The sequence below is a fragment of the Podarcis erhardii genome (assembly GCF_964252035.2).
Source record: "Podarcis erhardii genome assembly, chromosome: 2".
NCBI lineage: Eukaryota > Metazoa > Chordata > Lepidosauria > Squamata > Lacertidae > Podarcis > Podarcis erhardii.
This window is the reverse complement of record NC_138498.1, coordinates 64,382,178-64,399,854: the sequence shown is the minus strand read 5'-3', so window position 1 is coordinate 64,399,854 and position 17,677 is coordinate 64,382,178. Positions and strand designations below refer to the sequence as shown.

The 17,677-nt window shown below is 43.4% G+C and overlaps 1 protein-coding gene across 5 annotated transcripts; it reads right to left on the bottom strand.

Moving 5' to 3' along the window:
• Nucleotides 1–447: 447 nt before the first annotated feature.
• LOC309335280 (cationic amino acid transporter 2-like) lies at nt 448–16,385 on the bottom strand. 5 transcript variants are annotated; one of them, XM_081850157.1, is made up of 12 exons: nt 16,233–16,385; nt 12,220–12,595; nt 10,467–10,622; nt 8,976–9,144; nt 8,583–8,713; nt 8,028–8,250; nt 6,990–7,126; nt 4,985–5,087; nt 4,045–4,187; nt 3,250–3,416; nt 2,670–2,778; nt 448–1,784 (listed from the first exon to the last, which is right to left on the bottom strand). In XM_081850157.1, exons 1-12 carry the CDS (start codon nt 16,344–16,346, stop codon nt 1,657–1,659), a joined length of 1,956 nt encoding a protein of 651 aa, XP_081706283.1. In that variant the 5' UTR covers nt 16,347–16,385; the 3' UTR covers nt 448–1,656. The 5 variants fall into 5 exon arrangements, with proteins under 5 accessions (XP_081706283.1, XP_081706286.1, XP_081706285.1 ...); XM_081850160.1 differs by lacking the exon at nt 16,233–16,385 and adding an exon at nt 14,174–14,675; XM_081850159.1 differs by lacking the exon at nt 16,233–16,385 and adding an exon at nt 14,443–14,675.
• Nucleotides 16,386–17,677: the final 1,292 nt, after the last annotated feature.

The following is a 17,677-nucleotide window of genomic DNA, read 5'->3' as shown; positions in this document are numbered from 1 at the left end:
TGGAGACTACAATTCCCATCATCCCTGACCACTGGTTCTCTTAGCTAGGGATGATGGGAGTTGTAGTCCCCAAAGAGCTGGAGGGCCAAGTTTGGCCATGCCTGGTCTAAAACAAACCATTAGAATGACACCTGGACGCACCCAAAGTCAGTATTTGTAATGGTAATGAGCATGAATAGAACAGAGGGCTAAATGGTAGCAATATATTTGCTCATTAATTGATGGGGCAATGGTTACAAAAAAATACAGGAAAAGTTTTTTGGCACATCACAAGCAACAGACTGAAGTAAATAATGGAATGTTGCGCCACCATTCTGCGAGTAACTTCAGGGAAACCTGTGATACTAAAGCACATGAAGCAACCTGCTTTTGAGCAAATTAGCTCATGCACATGCATGATTCAATCAATAAGCTGCGACTTTTATCAATTAATAGTAAGATAATAAATGATAACAACAATAAAAGTTCCTTTTTATTAGTTTTAGATGAGTGAAAATGGGGAATTTGTAACAGATGGTCTAAACAAAGTTTGTCACAACTTTAGCATTGTTTGCTCCCAAACCCCAAGGAATGGACAATTACAGACACTTCTGCGGGATAAAGCACATTTCAAATTTCAGCAAGCAAAACTGGATGAGCAGTAGAAGACAGAGGTCTGTTGTGCATAAACTTGGGATAAACTACAGTGCCCAGCTTTGCCCTCTCTGGAACATGAGGAAGAAGAGGTCCTTCTCTTTGTCAGGTACAGTATGTCCAGCCAGGTTTTTGCTCAGCCTCACTGGAAAGTGGTAGCCCTAGGAAACACCCGTTGCCAAGTATAGGCCGGGTCTGCCATCCATTTGATTGCCTTTATGAAGTGTGTGTATTTGGTGCTGGGCTCTAGATGGAGTTCCCTTTGGATATTCAGCTTCCCCCATGTGATTAGAATCACATGAGGGAGTGACGGGATGTGGCCCATCAGAGGTGTCTCTGCTGCCAGCTCAGCTACTCTCCATACCTTGGAAGGCCAATGCCAACTGGGCAGCAGGGATACTTCCTGAATGGCTTATAAGCCTGCACAACCAGATGTGCCACTGCTATTGCCATTATCCCCACAATGCAGATTTGGGGAGGCGAGGAGCAAAGCTGTGGGAACTGTAGCTTGTCTAACGAAACCATGCTAAATGGGGGTACAGAACAAGATCCACTTGTGCAATGGGACTTCTCCCCCTGGTCCATGCTAAACCTGTTCCGTGGCTTCCCCAAACTCTGCAGAGCAGATTTAGGGGGTAGGGAAAGGTCCCGTTGCACCAGCAAACCTTGTTCCATGCTTCCAGTAACTTAGCTTGGTGAACTCAGCCACAATGCTACACCAGCTCAGCCAATGGATATGAATTGCATGCATTACTTAACTGTGAGTATCCAATTATTTGTATCGCTCAAGAGTAGCCTTCCTCAACCTCATACCTTCCAGGTGTTTTGGACTACAATTCCCATCAATCCCAGCAAGTTTAGCTGCGCTGGCCAGAGCTGATGGGAGTTGTTGCCCAAAACATCTGGAGAGCACCAGGTTGGAGTGCTACAAATAGACACATCTATAGATAGTTAAGGGAAGGGTGAAATCCCATTCTTATGAAGTCCTTTCACCAGGGAAGATAGTTGCTCCACACCACAGAGTTATTTTTCCCAGGTGACAGCTGGATCCATGTCACTTGTTGCCTGCTTTGTCTTCTCTGGGGATGGATCTTGGTGGCTGGATCTCTCTGCACTGTGGTGGATCCCGTAGCCAAAGTAAATTAGGAAGCCTACAGCACATAAGAGGACAAGGTGAACCAACAATGCCCCAGATAGACCCTCCCCCTCACAAATATATCCGTATTAGAGAAAGCTCCTTCATTTGAAATCACATCAGGACATTTAGCTCAGGTTAGCCAACTTGGTGCCCTACGGATGTTTTGGACTACAACTCCCACCAGCCCCACCAGCATGGGCAATGCCAGGGGATTATGGGAGTTGTAGTCTACAAAGTCTGGAAGGCACCCTGTTGGCTACCCCTGATTTAGCCTATAGATGAAATGCTCTTCTGTAACTGTCATATTCTAGGCACAAATTCCTTCACCAACTCATTCACACATACATGGATTTAATTTGATTTCTCTTAGTTACTCGGCGCTTGCTGACTGACTTGCCTTGTTGAACATCTGAACTGTCTCTGTTGAAAAGCACTGTATTGGAGTGTGATGTGTGATGTGAAAGCTCTGTCTCTAGAATTAGATCAATGATGGACCATTTAAACACATCAGTTTTATTTAATTTACATACCCTGCTGCCTGGCTCCACCTCAGGTGTGCTACAGTGCTGATACTGCAGTCATCAAGTAACCACCAGGTATGCATGAACCAATTCCATGAGAAGGAGCAAAATATTAGAAAATGCAATGGTTGGTTCAGCAGCTAGACCAGCATCTTTGCTGCTGTGCTGCCTAATCCTGGCAAAAGAAGGAAGACCAGGGGGTCCAAACACACCCACCGTGGTGATCAGGGCACTGCCTAACCTGATGCCCATCTTGTATTAGTCCTGATAAGAGCTAGGTAGCACTGCCTTATAATAAATTCAGATGACACTTACTTTCCAAATCATTATTATTTCCTGAAGTTCCCTGAATTGTGGCACATTTCTTAAAGGCTTACCAATAGCCATCCACACCATGTACCGAAGCCAGGTGTCACCGCTGAGTTGGACCATTAGGTAGCTATTGACCAGGACACTGAGGATGGGCAAGAATGGCTGACAGGGAACCTAAACGAGTGCAGAGATAATTTGAGATTAGACATGAACGTTAGAAAAAGAATATTATTCCCTGATATGGCCCTTGGTAACTCTGAGAGAGCATGCAGGGAGAAAAGTACTCCCACACCTGGAGTGCTGTGCCCAGTTTACCACAATTTAAGGAGGATATTGTCAAGCTGGCGTGCGCGCGCACACACACAAACACACACACACATACAATACACAGGCTGCATTGGGAAGAGGAGGACAATGAGGAGCAGATAAACAGCCCTCAGGTCAGAAACAAAGGTGGTAAGAAGTGGATCTCACCCCACACAGAAAACCCCCTGTTGACAGGAATTTCTCTATGTACCCTTATAGTGCAATCCTATGTGTTGAGTTACTCCCAGGTAGATGCATGCTTCCCGTGAACATTCACAACACGTCAAACATAGTCATGAGGCTTGCTAGGCAGTGTCAATTATGAAGTCTCTTCCTTACCGTGAAGTCTGCTGTCTTCTGGCTGTGTGGCTGCCTCCAGATGATTAGGGACACCACCAGAATTCCCAGGAAGAGGAGAACAAGGCAGGTGACACACCAGGCACCTCCAGATAACAAACATGGCAGTCCTGCTGTGCTCAGCACACACGTGATGCAGACTAGGACAGCTGGAGAGAAAATGGACTCTGAAAACCATGCTGTGAGGAAGCAGGGGGCATCTTCCTGGAACAAAAGACCACCCCATGCACCACAACAAGTGCACTGGAAGAGAACTAATCATAAAGGCAAGGCTCAGTTGACCGGATAATGTTATGAACCAGTTATTTGTGCTTGTTTCAAGTGAGGCCTGTAATAACTAAGCAGGGTGATTCTTTATAGTTAACAGCTCCTTGCTTGGTTTCACCCTGCTCCCTTAACTTAAAGACCTCATTTCTTATTTTTCCAATCTGAAGTTCAATTTCCACATCAGTTTATGATTTCTTTTGTTACACCCTCATGAAAGTTCACCTGCATTTTTCAGTGAGAATTTTCTTCTAATAGTACCTTTTTAAATGCAAAGTTGCCTCATATACACATTTTTTACAAAGCGCATTTCCCTAATATTTATATTTTCTATTACCTAATGCACTGATGTATACATTGCTTGGTCACTGCATAACTTGTATACAGTGCAAAATTCAAAGAAGTACAAATATTTACAGCGGCCGGGTATCATTTCCCAAAGCCTGAATCAGGCAAGTTTGCCTGTAAATGCAAACTGCATTTCCCCCCTCCAACTGATGCTCCAGTACTCACCAATGACAAGCACAGAATGGGACACTAATGTGGAGGAGCTCTGGTTCGGGATCATCTGAGGATGGATGAGGATGTCCACCCAAGGTATTCTGCTTAGACCTTTCTTTTCTGGTGGGCCAAGGGAGCTGGGATCAGGTTGGTACCTGCAAAGCAAGTTAAACATCAATGAACACATCAGTTAGTATCTGCCTTGTGTCCAGATAGCTTTGTCAGTGGAATCTGCAGCATCCCTGGCTGACGGTAGAAGTGGTCTTGGCAGTGCAAGCTTTCCAAGAATGTCCAGCTCAAAGAAAGCCTCAGAGAAGGTAAAGATGACATTCACTCACATGCAACAAGATTCTGAACAAAGAAATGCCCAAGGAGGCCTTGCAGACTGTGCCTTGCGATTGAATAATCTCTTTTATGATGAATTGTTCTTTTATCATTTACTTGTGTGTGGGGTTAAGAAATCCAAAAGCTGTTCCCACTGATATCTTACTAGTTTCAAGGAGATAATTGCTACAAAGCAGACTAAACAGCTGCTAAATAATTGCATCACTGTCAGTATGGCTGTTTAAAATGTGTAAAATAGAAGCTAGTCTAGCATGGTTTGAAATTCTACCCAGCCAATTTTGATTTCCCCTGCATTTCATCAGGGGTAGCCTATTGGAGTTCTCATGCCAGTGGTGAGTGCAGACAGTGTTGATAATGGAAAGAGTCACAGACATGTATTCTAGATTAACTAATCTGGAATAAAGACCGCCATGCTTCCATTTTCTCCATAAGCCAGCTCCAGAAGGTGTTTTATTTATCCTACAATAGGGGGAGGTTCTTTTTTTTAAAAGTAAAACAGACCAATGAAGCTACTTCTCTGGAATGACATTTATATTACATGGGATGTTGTCATGATGAGCACTCCATATCTGCATCAGAGAGAAATAAATAACGGACAACTCATTACCTGAGGAGAAGAACACAGACAGCTACTAGTGTGTAGGCCAGCAATGTCCCAATGGACATCATATCAATCAAGGCCCTCAGATCAAAAAGGAAAGCCATTAAACCTGTGAGAAGAAGGAAGAGGGCCTGTAGAAAACACCACCAAATATTTTCTGCTAATTCTTGTAGCCTTATAGATGAAGATATGGTCTCCTGCAGAAACCCTTTCCCAGCGAGCTTCCCTCCCATCAAGGAGAGTACATGCCTGGGGACCTCCTTTCAACGAGGGTGTCAGGGACTGGGCAGAGGAGGAATGGTGGAGACCGCCTCCCCATCCTGATCCTCCCAGGGAGGAGGAAGAGGAAGACAGTATAGATTTACAACAGTGGTTTCTGGGATGTCATAGCTCAGAGACAGATGAGGGGGAAAGTTGGGAAATAATGGGAGAGGAGGAGGAGGAGGCACAATCGGAACAGCAGCTGGCTGGCACGGTGTCATTAGAAAACATCCCAGCCCCTCCCTCTCCCAGAACCCGGCGAGCCTTAAAAGTAGGAGAGCAACGAGCTCAAAGACAAAGGGCACGTAGCAGCACCCGTAGAAGTGACGGATGAGGAAGTGGGAGAGACGGGGGATGGAGATTTACTCGGGACATCACCATTATCCAAGAGGCTGGGTTCTATAGCCTCTCTCTGTAAATACTGAATTAAAAAGGACAGTAAGAAACTTTCCCTTGTCCTTCTACTTCCTGGGCAACCAGCTGGGAGCCGCTGGCAGCATCCTGACAGAGAGGCAATTTACATAATCTTGTTTAGAAAAAAAGAGAAAAAGAAAAGAAATCCATCCATAGTGACTTTTTTTGTCAGCTATAGCATTTCATCAAGCTAAATGTGGAAGGCACACCTAAGTGGTCTCTCATGTGCTCAGTGTGGCACTCCAGTGCAATCTCCTTGAAACTGAGATATGAGGTTATAACATGGATCATTTAAATGATTGCTTTACCTTGTCCTTATTCAATCCAAGACAATATTAGAAAGGAACCACAAAAATGGCTCGATGGATTCATTCTTCATGAGGAGAAGGTGTTAGAGTATTGGCTGGAGTCTCTTTCTGTTTCTCTCTAATATATAAAATTATAAGGAAGTCACAGACAAGTGGCACTGTGAACTTCAGTGTGATGAGCTGCCAGACCATCAGGCAGGCAGGTGGAGCAAGAAAGGAGAAGAGAGGAGGAGGGATCCAGATGACAGAGATGCAGGGCAAGGAGAGAAGGAAGGAACAAGAGGATGGTGATGCAGGCAGGTGAGCAGGAGGCAGCCAAGGCAAGGTGAGGAAGAGGGACCCAGAGGATGGAGATGTGATCAAGGAGAAGCGAGGAATTATGCCTGGGATAGATGGGAGATGTTTAGGTAAAGCAGCAGGAGAAGTTGGCCAAGTGTGAAGGGAGGAGGAAGGGGTTGAGGTGGGAGGGTTGTGGGGTTGTGGGAATAGATAATGCTGGTGAGCAAAGCAAGCAGGGAAACAGGCCCTAGTCACTAATGAAAAGCTTGCATTTTATAAGCATATGGAGATACACCTTGGAATCCACCTGATTCTGGCATGGGGAAGGTCAAGGAACTCTTGCAGTCTAACATTCAGTCCCACAGGCTGACCTGCTCCGTGTTGAAATGCTAGCCTAATGTCCCGTTTCTAGACATATTTTTTAAAGCAACTAGTATTGCTTTCAAGCAGGGAAAACCAACATGGTGCCTTCCAGATGTTTATTGACTCCAAATCCCATCATCCCTGACAATTGACCACAGTGAATGGTGCTGATGGGAATTGGAGTCCAACAACATCTGGAGGACACAATGTTGACCATACTTGCTTTGGACTATGTGTGCACCCAAATATGACCCAGCAGGGGTCTTCTTAGGTTCCTTATTTCATATTTAAACTAGATCAAGTCCAAAGTAAGATTCTTAGTCCATTGTCTACTGGCAGGTTCATTCTGAGGTCTAGTCAATGTTAGAGCCTTTTTCCATGCATACCTGCAACAGCTCCAGACACCAGAGTTGCAATCACTGGGCTCTGTCGGCTGCTCACTTTGGCCAAAGATTGGAAGAGGAGTCCATCCCTGGCCATAGCAAATAAAATCCGTGGCATCGGGAACATAGAACCTAGCAAGCTACACAAGAAGGCAGAGAAAGTGAAGAAAATTCTCAAGATCATAGCCTCTTCTTCCTTTTCTTTACCCGACTCTTGTACAACAAGATGTACAAGAGACCTTGCATTACACACAATAAAGCAGACCTTTATCAAGCATAGAGAACAAATTTCCAGGATTTCCTATTGCTTCAGTCGAAATGAGTCTTAAAACTATTAATTGCTATTATCAGAGTGGTGTAGATCTGTAGATCTTGAGGTCAAAGCAATGCCTTAGGAGTTCATTGTACCCCAAAGCTCCATCTCTGCTCATGAGTGAAATCACGTTTGCACCTTGGTAGCTGGTGCACAAAACATGCCTGATACACAAAGAGATGTTATGATTATCACCATCATAAAACGGAAATCTTTATGACCCAGAGGACCAGAGCTTTGTAGAAAGAGGATCCAAGGGCAGACATGATAGTAGAGTTTTATGAAACTATGAATTATAGAGAGAGAGAAAATGAGAGAGGGAAGATTACTGGTACTGTGTTTTTCCCTTATAATACTAGAGTGTGGGGTCAGCTAATTACATTGATCCAAAAGGTACAAAAGGTACCATTAATTTATAAAACTTACTGCTGCAGGATACAGTGACAGCCCTGGAAGTGAATTAGATGACTTCATAGAGCACCAGTCTATCAAGGTCAATTAGTATCATGTTAGATAAACAGAACCTCTAAATATCACTAACTGGGGAGCAAACAATGGGGAAGAGGGGTGTTGCTTCTATGCTCTGTATATGAGCTTCCTGGAAGCATCTCTCTGGCTTCTGCTGGAAACAGACTACTGGGCTAGATGGACCCTTGGTCTGATCCAGCAATGCTCTTCTTATATCCTTAAAATGCAAGCATGGGGAAAATTGCACATCCTGTCCTTACCTGGTGGTCAGAGCACAGAGAGACCCCACAGCCACAGCATATTTGGCCATGCTCCATCCATTGTATTCAAAAGCCACTGGCAGAGGGCTCATGGTGTCCAAAAGGTGGTAAGGCATCATCAGGGTCAAGGCAGCTGAAACACCGGAATAGGCTAAGAAGCAGATGAGCAGAGAGAGAACAATCCCCACTGGGATGGCTTTTGTGGGGTTCTTTACTTCTTCCCCTGGTAAACATAAACACAAGAAGTCACACCATTCTAAAATCCACACATTGTCTCACATGAGTATGGTTAACCTGTCACTGTAGAGATTAAGCAAAGATTTACGTGGTGCTTTGGTTATTCCAAAAGGATTGCCTATGGGTTTCTGTTCCAACAACAGCAACGCCTAAGTCACAACACATTCCACTCCTCTTAGGAGGGGAATTGGACACAGGAGAGCTTTAATAACAACTGGCTCCCTTGTGAGGTGAATAGATATTTTCTCCTTTCTTTATTAGGTGTCGGATGCGGTTATCAATCATGGACATTTTGTAATTGTCTTCTTTCTTGCTTACCTGTAGTCGCAATGCAGTCAAACCCAATGAAAGCATAGAAGCAGGTAGCAGCTCCAGCTAAGGTCCCACTGAAGCCATAGGGCATGAACCCTCCAGCCCCAAAGTCCCAAGTTCCATTGCCGGATTGGTTCCTGTCAAGGAAGGTGACATAAAGGAAGTCAATGTCAGAAGGATCTGATTGGATATAGTTGGTAGACAAGTACAGCAAAGGAGGCAGGAATATGGTAGGTGGGCATGGATCTGTCCTATCATTAGGCAAAGTCAGGTAGCTGTTTGGGGATTTCATGAAAGGACAGCAAATAGATATTTAAATAATTTGTAACCTCTGTAGAAATATAACCCGCGTGGCCTGTGTTTACTGCAGCCCAAGAGCTTGTGTAGCCATTCTCTTACCTAAATCTGAGGGTAGCAGTCATTAACAGATCATTCTTGCTCATCTTCCAATTCTTCAGGTCCCCTTTGATGAATCCACTGATTATAATGAATAGAAGGACGAGCACATTGACAGCTGTGAAGACTTTATTCACTGTGGTTGATTCTTTTACCCCAGCTGAGAGAAGACCTAAGGAGTCAACGGATACAATGTCTCATTGCTTGGGCCTCACAACTATTATGGATGGAGGCCTGAGGCAGTGTCCTTTGCAAAGTACAGTAGATATGAGCAATTGCTGCTACCATATGGAAAACCCTGAGAGCATACCCTGAGAGCAGGGGTGTTTCCCAGCCTTACCTGAACTTGCCAAGAATTGAATATTGGACCTTCTGCATGGAAAGAAGAAGAAGAAGAGAAGAGTTTTGGATTTGATATCCTGCTTTATCACTACCTGAAGGAGTCTCAAAGCGGCTAACATTCTCCTTTCCCTTCCTCCCCCACAACAAACACTCTGTGAGGTGAGTGAGGCTGAGAGACTTCAGAGAAGTGTGACTGGCCCAAGGTCACCCAGCAGCTGCATGTGGAGGAGCGGAGATGCGAACCCGGTTCACCAGATTATGAGTCTACCGCTCTTAACCACTACACCACACTGGCTCCACAAAGCATGTCCTCTAGTCCTTTACTACTGGACTTTGCATCAAGAAGGTCCCATGTTCAATTCTTGGCAAGCTCAGGTAAGGCTGAGAAAGACCCTAGCTTGAAACCACGGAGAACTGTTAAAGAACAAGTGGCAAGTCCAGCAGAAACAAGAAAGACAGTAACAGAGTAAATGCAAAAGACCTGTCGGTAGGGATGGGTGAATAGGCCAGTTTTGGTTTCTCTCCATTTCTCATTTTTCCAATCTTAAATTCAGATTGCCACATTCCCACAAGTTTGCATATGTCTTTTAAGAAGAAATTCTCAGGAAAATTAATAAGCATTTCTGCGAGAATTTTTCCTAGTATAAACATTTTTATATGCAATTTTACCTTTTTGCAAGGCAATTTTCCCATATATAATGCATCTTGGATGTTATTGTCATTCATGCGTATGTATTTATATACACACTTTGTTATTCACATTACTTGGCTGAAAACTGCAGTGCAAAATTTGAATAAGTGTGAATTTCAAAGGATTGCTGTGCTCATGAATGGCTTCAGAAAGTGCAAATTGGGTACTGTTTCAGAATTGGGCTTATTGTTTCTGAAAATGTGAATTAGGTAAGCTAAATGCAAACCCAAGTTAATTTCTCCCCCGACCCTACTGTGGGTGACAATTACAGGGTTTGGAAACTATACTGAGATGCTAGCATTATTCAAAACCAATTTGTCAGCGTTGCATTAAGTCCATGGTGGGAAGGGAAAAACTCCTTGCATGTATAAATTTAATGGGCAATCTCCAATAAAATTGGTACAGGGTGGGTTTCAAGGATCCTTACAATAGTTTTTTTAAAAAAATCAGTACAAGCATACCTGTCAATAGGACAATGAGGCAAACAGCAAAGATATCAGGGTATTCAGCTAGTCCTGGAGAGGTCATGGCCATATGGGTGCTGAAAAAGGTGCCGATCCGTTTGCCCAGGAGCTCATCAAAAGTAGCACTCCATGCTCTGGCTACACTGGAGGTACCTGTAGAGAATCAGCCAATTTAAAGATAACACTGCCAAATATGGGTACAGTACATTGAACCTTAAAAATGAGGGATATTGCAGGGCCCTATGTACTGTTCTATGTACGCAGGTATAAAGTATCAGCTTTTCAAGGCTTATGAACCTCTGATGGTCCATGCGAAACAGCAGCATTCTCAGGTATAAGATGTCCATTGTGTACTATGAAGCTGTGCCCTTTTAGCACTCTCTTTCAAAGGAAGTATGTCAGCCTTAAACTGCTGTGTGGGCAGCACATACATTATATATGACACTACAAAGAGCATGTCTTTCTTCTTGCCTCTGTGTTCGCCCATTTCACCCCTTGGCTGCATAATTTTTTTTCCTCATTCTGTCTTCTCATCTCAGTTTATTGGGGGGGGGGCTGTTTTTACGCTCATCCTGCTTTTATAGGGAACACTGCATTTTTGACAGTCCAGACGACACATCACCTATGTTATGTCAAATAACAAGTACAAAATAAAAAGCTTATCACTCAACCCACTTTTTTGCAAATTGGGAATGATGCACCCACCGTGATTTGAACTTGCAGTGGAAGCTCTCCTATCATATAAGATTCCCATGGAAGTCAAATGAGCAGCAACTTTTAGTTATCAGACATTGATAGGATTTTATTTTATCATTCAAAACATTTCTATACTGACCTTCATTGGATCAGGGCTGGGTACAAAATGTGCCAGATAAATATGTGTCTTAAATGACCACATTATTTGCAGTAAAAAAAACCCCTCTGCACGAGATATGTCCTGTCACTGTATCAAATTGGAGGGTGGTCATGTTAAATAAGTGTATACTGACCTATTCTGCTCTACTGACATTTTGTATTCACATATGGATTCTTCATGGTTTTGTGCTAATCATTATTTCAAATGAATAAATGACTGGCTGCCAACAATTGGTAGTGGAAGTTCTCATGCCCATCACATCACTGGAAAACCGCAGACTAAATACCCTGAGGCCCAAAAGAAATAGGGGATCATTTCTTGACAGGAGATGCAGCATTTGTTTGCATCCACACTGTGTGTAGTCTAGGGGTTGCATTCAACATTGTGCTTAGGTGAACAGTCCGTCAGTGCAAGGATTTCTCCTTCTGCAGCAGAACGTTCTCTGGTTCTCTCCCCTGAATTTGTTCTGCAGATTCTCCCAAGCCTCCAGAGAAGATCTGGGGATAGTGTGGGGGCACACATCCCCTTGCCCTAGCACTAATCCTTGCACTAACAGAAAAACTTAGTTGAATGCCACGCAAGTTTTCCAATGATGAAATGGGCATGCGTGGATGTGGTTGTCGGAACCATTCACATGAAGCTGCCTTAGACCCTTCTCTGACTGTCAACAGTGCTCCAGGGATTAAAAATGGGACCTTTCACAGTCTTACTGGAAATACCAGAGTCTGAGCCTGGAACCTTTTGCATGCTCTGAGCTACAAATTCAACTCACATCAACTTTTTTTAAAAAAAGTTCTGCCTGCCTAGTTATTATTTCTTAGGCCCATCTCTCTGGCTTATCAATGAAACCACATGGTAGATGTCAAAACACAGAAGCCCAAAACTTGTTGATACCAATTATATAGGAGAGCAAGAGATTCCAACCGGTGACGAATGCCCACAGCTCTCCAACTGTTATGTAGCTGTAGAGATAAGCTGATCCGGTCAAAGGCACCCGGGCTCCAAACTCAGCGTAACACAGTCCTGCCAGGATGGACACCAGAGCAGCAATCAAAAAGGAAATGATGATACTGGGGCCCGCGCTGGTCTTGGCTACTTCCCCTGCCAAGAGATACACCCCTGCACCCAACGTACTGCCCACACCCAGAGCCACTAAGTCCGAGGTGGAAAGGCAGCGACGCAAGTTCGATTCTCTACAGGCACCGGCTGTTATTCTTTTTCTACGGGAAACCATTTGATAGAAGGAGAGAACGGAATCCGAGACTGACATCTGAAAAAGAAAGAATCCAGAGATATCATAAACACTGGTGCGACTATAAAAACAGTAACAACAGCAGCAAACCTTCCTGACAATCTGCCTCGGCTGAGGTTTGGACTGGATGACCTTTGAGGTCCATGAGAATGAAATAGCAAGCAAAATATCCCTCCAGCAAGCATATTCGTCACGGTCTTAAAATGCAACACTCTCCAATGGCTGAAACTCTTTCTTCAGAGAAACGGCACTATCATGATTAAACGGCATTATCATCAGGGGTTCAGTTCAGACCATCGCAGGGTGACTTTCCCCCAATGATATTAACTAACATGCAACTAGTTCAAGGACCAACCAGTCACCCATAGTCTGCAATAGCAAAATGGTTTTGATTCATGATCTATACAGGCATTGAATGATTGATTCCCTGTGCACTTAGACTGAAACATGACTTTCCTTGTGGTGGAAAGGAAAGGAGGAGGAAAAAATTACTCTGAACCCACAAAACTAGAGCAGATTTATCTGCTCTGCATCCAGCTCTACATCCCTGAAACAGTAGTACTCTGTAGGTAATCCTTCATACAGTTCAGAGTCCAATGGGACAAACTTCCTGGGAATTAAGTTTTCTTAAGTACAATCTAAACATATTTCAGCTTTTGGATATCCCTGGCTATGGCTTTCAGACTAAAGCTCTTCCCACAGCACTTGCCACCTTAATATCATTTCACATTGGCTGTGAAAAATGTGCTACATTCCTTTCTTCTACATGTTACTTCTAGGACCTCTCTGCAACTTTGGATCCAAGAGGCTGTTCCTCTGCAAATCTGATAATCTGCTGCTTATAGCCTTTCTGTGAGTCTGGAGGCTGACAACAAAGCAATTCACTATGAAATTATTTGCAGTCATATGAAAAGGTTAGTTGTTCACATGGCTTGCATATTCCTTAGGGTTTAGAGTAGGGGCAACTGATCCTGTGCCCTCCAGATGTTGGACTCAGCTTGCACCGTCCAGGGCATTGGTCATATCGTCAAGGGCTGATGGGAGGTGTAGCCCAACAAAATTTGGAGGATACCACATTGACTGCCACTGAATTAAAGTTGCTGGGTGACCTAGTGGAATCTTGAGCTGTTGCTTCACACATCTTAGAAACACAATGACTACTACACTCCAGTTCATCCATGCTGAGAACCCTCTACCCATCTTTGGATCTGCATCACCACCACTACCGACATAAATGGGTACTTTTCAATTTGGAGCCAGTATTATTACCTTGCACCTGAAAAATAACACCCAAGTCTTCCTAGATAAATTATAATCACACTAGCTAAAGGCTATTTCCCACCCATATATGAGGTGGAAGGGAGGAGACAGGCAAATGAAGGCAATTAGCAGAGAGTTAAGGAGCTATGGAAATTCGTTTTTTGTTGCAAATTGGCAGGACAATTCATTACTCTTGAAAATTGCTGGTTTGGTATATGGGCAGGCTCCAGGGCCAATCCACAATGCAGAGCACTAACCACTATACAATCATGGCTGCTCCAGAGCCAATTCAAAAAAAATTTCTGCCCAAGACGGAGGACAAGATGGCACCCTCACCATTCCATGCACAGAAGCCAATTGGGCTGCCTTCTTTCATTACTGAATTTTATTTCTGTAATGGCTAGTTCTGAGAGTTTGGGACAGGCCAACATTTGTCTTCCAATGCAAGAAGACAACCAGGAGGAACACCTAAGGAGCGTCAGTCACTGTCCCTCAGCATGTGTTGCCTGAGGTGGTTGGCGTACTCTGACAGAAGAGCTGGCACATAACTGGGGACTGGATCCACTGAAGTGGAGAAATCAAATGAGATGAGACAGGGTGCTGACCATATCATTCCTTCATATATTACACACCACAGATTCTGCCTAATGTGCCAGAGACTCAGAATAGATGTGAGTTTTGAGTTAGATAACATAACTGGTGGCCAGCCTAGAAAGAAAGGTGAATAGGTGGGAGGACAGAGGCCAATGAATCCTCAAATGGAAGGTAATCCACAGTTACAGAGCACCCACAGAGAAAAGTCTGCGAAGAAATGTCCCCAGAACACACATTTGCCTCCTGGGACATAACATTCTAACAGTGAACTTCAGACTGTTCCGCATTGTAATGCATCTGTGAGGGAAAGTTCTCCAGCTTGCAGAATTCTGAACGTGGTTGTTTCAAAGCTGAGTGCAGAGGGAGGAGAGCCGAGGGAAGTCCATTTGTATGACACTGGATGTCTCTTGGTAAAAATTATTTCTCTAACACTGTTCCTTAAACATATTGCTGTGGTGTACAATTTTAAATAAAAAGAATATAAACTGTAAGGCAGCTCATGTCTTTCTTCTTCTTATTTTTATACATATTTTTATTAATTTTCACAATTAAACAAAACCATCACATTAAAGTAAAAATAAAAACATAAAATAAAATAAACTTCAAACAACTGTATTCACATAGTATGAAATCCATGTTTTGGAATTACTCAAATCCCTCGACTTCCCTCTACTCCAGGCTTCCTCACCCTCGACCCTCCAGATGTTTTTTGGCCTACAACTCCCATGATCCCTAGCTAACAGGACCAGTGGTCAGGAATGATGGGAACTGTAGTCTCAAAACATCTGGAGTGCTGAGGTTGAGGAAGCCTGCTCTACTCCCTCCTCTGGTTCCTTTGTATTGTCTTAATTTATGCATGTCAATAACATCTTTACTGTATCTTTGATTATCTCCAAATTTAAATATTCTCCATAATCTTAAAAGTGTTTAAAAAATCCTGCTAGTGTATTAATTTCCTTACAATGCTTTTGTACATAAGCAATAAACATTTTCCATTCTTCTTTATATTTGTTATGGTCTTGATTTCGAACTTTCCCAGTTAATTTGGCCATTTCAGCATACTCCATTAGTTTGATTAGGGCAGCTCATGTCTCTATGTTGTTCTTCCTGCCTCCTCTGTCAGATATTAAGTCTGGCTGTCCATGGAATGTCCATTGGCTATTGCCCCATGGGCTGGCTGTGCACTGCATCCTAACCCTTCTGGGATTCCAGCTTAATTTGGAAACTGCCTAAAATCATTTCGTAGCTGGCCCTTGCAGTTTACTATCATTTTCTGTTCATGAATTCCTTTCTTTAGCCCCACCCCATCCCAATTTTGATGTGCATTATTATTCAGCTAACAGATGTAACTGCAAATCTGTAAGGCAATGCACAAACTTCTCTTAGTATGTGAAACTAAAATGACAAGAAAGCATTTTCACCATAGATTATAACACAGCACCAACCAGGTGTTGCTTTTAAATCAACAAAATCATGCACTTACACTCAGGTCATTAATTTACAATATCATTCACTTACCCTTATCAGGATTTCCCTTTTCAAAACGTGCTTCTTCAGTACTCACTGTTGCTTGTTTTAGTTCTCAATGAATCATTCTCCTCTCTTGGAGGACACCTCTGTCCTACTCCAGCCCTTTTCCCAATTCCTATGTTCAGGTTTTTTTCTCCTCACATTTGTCACACTTTTGAAAATTGTGCTTTTGCACACTTTTTGCACTTTTGCAGGGCAAAATTGAATTGCAAAAGCATGACTTGCCTCTTGGCCCCCACCCAGGCCTTAGTTTGTAAACTAATCTACTTACTTTTGCTCTTTTTCCAGACACTTGCACCAGCTCCATGCTGAGAGTCAGAAATGCAGGGAGGGAGGCAAATCCAGAGTCACTGTGTGGGTTTGTTTCTGCCTCATTTGAATGCATTTCATAAGATGTGTAGCCCAACCTTCTTTCTCTCCGACCACCCACCTCTGCCCTCCTCTCCCCACTTTAGTCATGGGGAACCTATACAGATTTCCACCCCATCCCCAACAGTTTCCAAATCACTCCTGCGGCTGCATGCAAATTCAAAGCGGCTCAGTGCTCTGTTGGAAAGCTTTAATTGACATTTGAGGATTGCCCAGGCTGGCGGGACATAGGGGCTCCCATCCCTTTTGAACAAATTTGTCCTCTCTCCATCTTCTTTTCTCTCCACCTCGGTTCCCCTTGGCGTATAGAGGGTGAGGCTTTTGAGAATGTGAATGGAAGCATTTGGCAGCATATGTGCAAGGAGTGGAGTTGAGGCATTAAGCAAAATAGGATCAAGTAAATTTTAAAAAGGAGAAAAGGGCATTGGGGTGGGGATGGGCGAATCTGCCATTTTTATTTTTCCAGTTTCTTATTTTCCTAATCTTTTTTGTATCAGTTCGATGTTGTTGTTGTTCTTGTTTTTAAACGCCCTTATCTGGCACTTCAAAGTTCATTTCACTCAGAGTAACAACAATAATTCTGGTACAGTGGTACCTTGGGTTACATATGCTTCAGGTTACATACTCTTCAGGTTACACACTCCGCTAACCTAGAAATAGTGCTTCAGGTTAAGAACTTTGCTTCAGGATAAGAACAGAAATCGGGCTTCAGCGGCGTGGCAGCAGCAGGAGGCCCCATTAGCTAAAGTGGTGCTTCAGGTTAAGAACAGTTTTAGGTTAAGTATGGACCTCCGGAACGAATTAAGTACTTAACCCGAGGTACCACTGTATTTCAAAATAGTGGCCTTTGCCCACTTGGTAGGTTTTGGATATATCTTGGTAGGCTTTCTATATTGATCAGGATACATTTCTAAGGATGAGGAACCACATGTTATTTTTGTTGCAGTTACTTTGAAGTTTCCCATTGTGCTTTCCACAAAATGAAAGGCTGCCTGCCTTGGAAATATATACCAGATAATGACGCCTGCCGGCACCTACCCATGTAGAATGAGCAAACATGTCTCACCACATGACTGGATACACCTGATGACTGTCTTCCCATCTGATTCTACAATGTGTGCATCCCCCATATGAAGGGCAGTATGTGGCTGAAGGTTCAGAGGTGTTCAGTGGGGCTCCTCACTAATACATTTTAGGATTGTAGCCTTGATTGGTCTTTCATCAGGCCCCCAGGGTTCTCGAATCAAACTCTAAAGTATACTATTTTAAACTGAAAGGTGTTCGTTTGGGAGTAGAGCTGTAATTGCTGTAGCATAACAGTTGTTCCGACTTTCAGCATGTTATGTT

Coding starts and splice junctions, on each gene's coding strand:
- LOC309335280 (XM_081850157.1), bottom strand. CDS start 16,346: ATGCATTCAAATGAGGCAGAAACAAACCCACACAGTGACTCTGGATTT. Junction 12,596..16,232: donor TGTCTGGAAAAAGAGCAAAA/GTAAGTAGATTA, acceptor TTTCTTTTTCAG/ATGTCAGTCTCGGATTCCGT. Junction 10,623..12,219: donor CTTGCTCTCCTATATAATTG/GTATCAACAAGT, acceptor GATTCTCTACAG/GTACCTCCAGTGTAGCCAGA.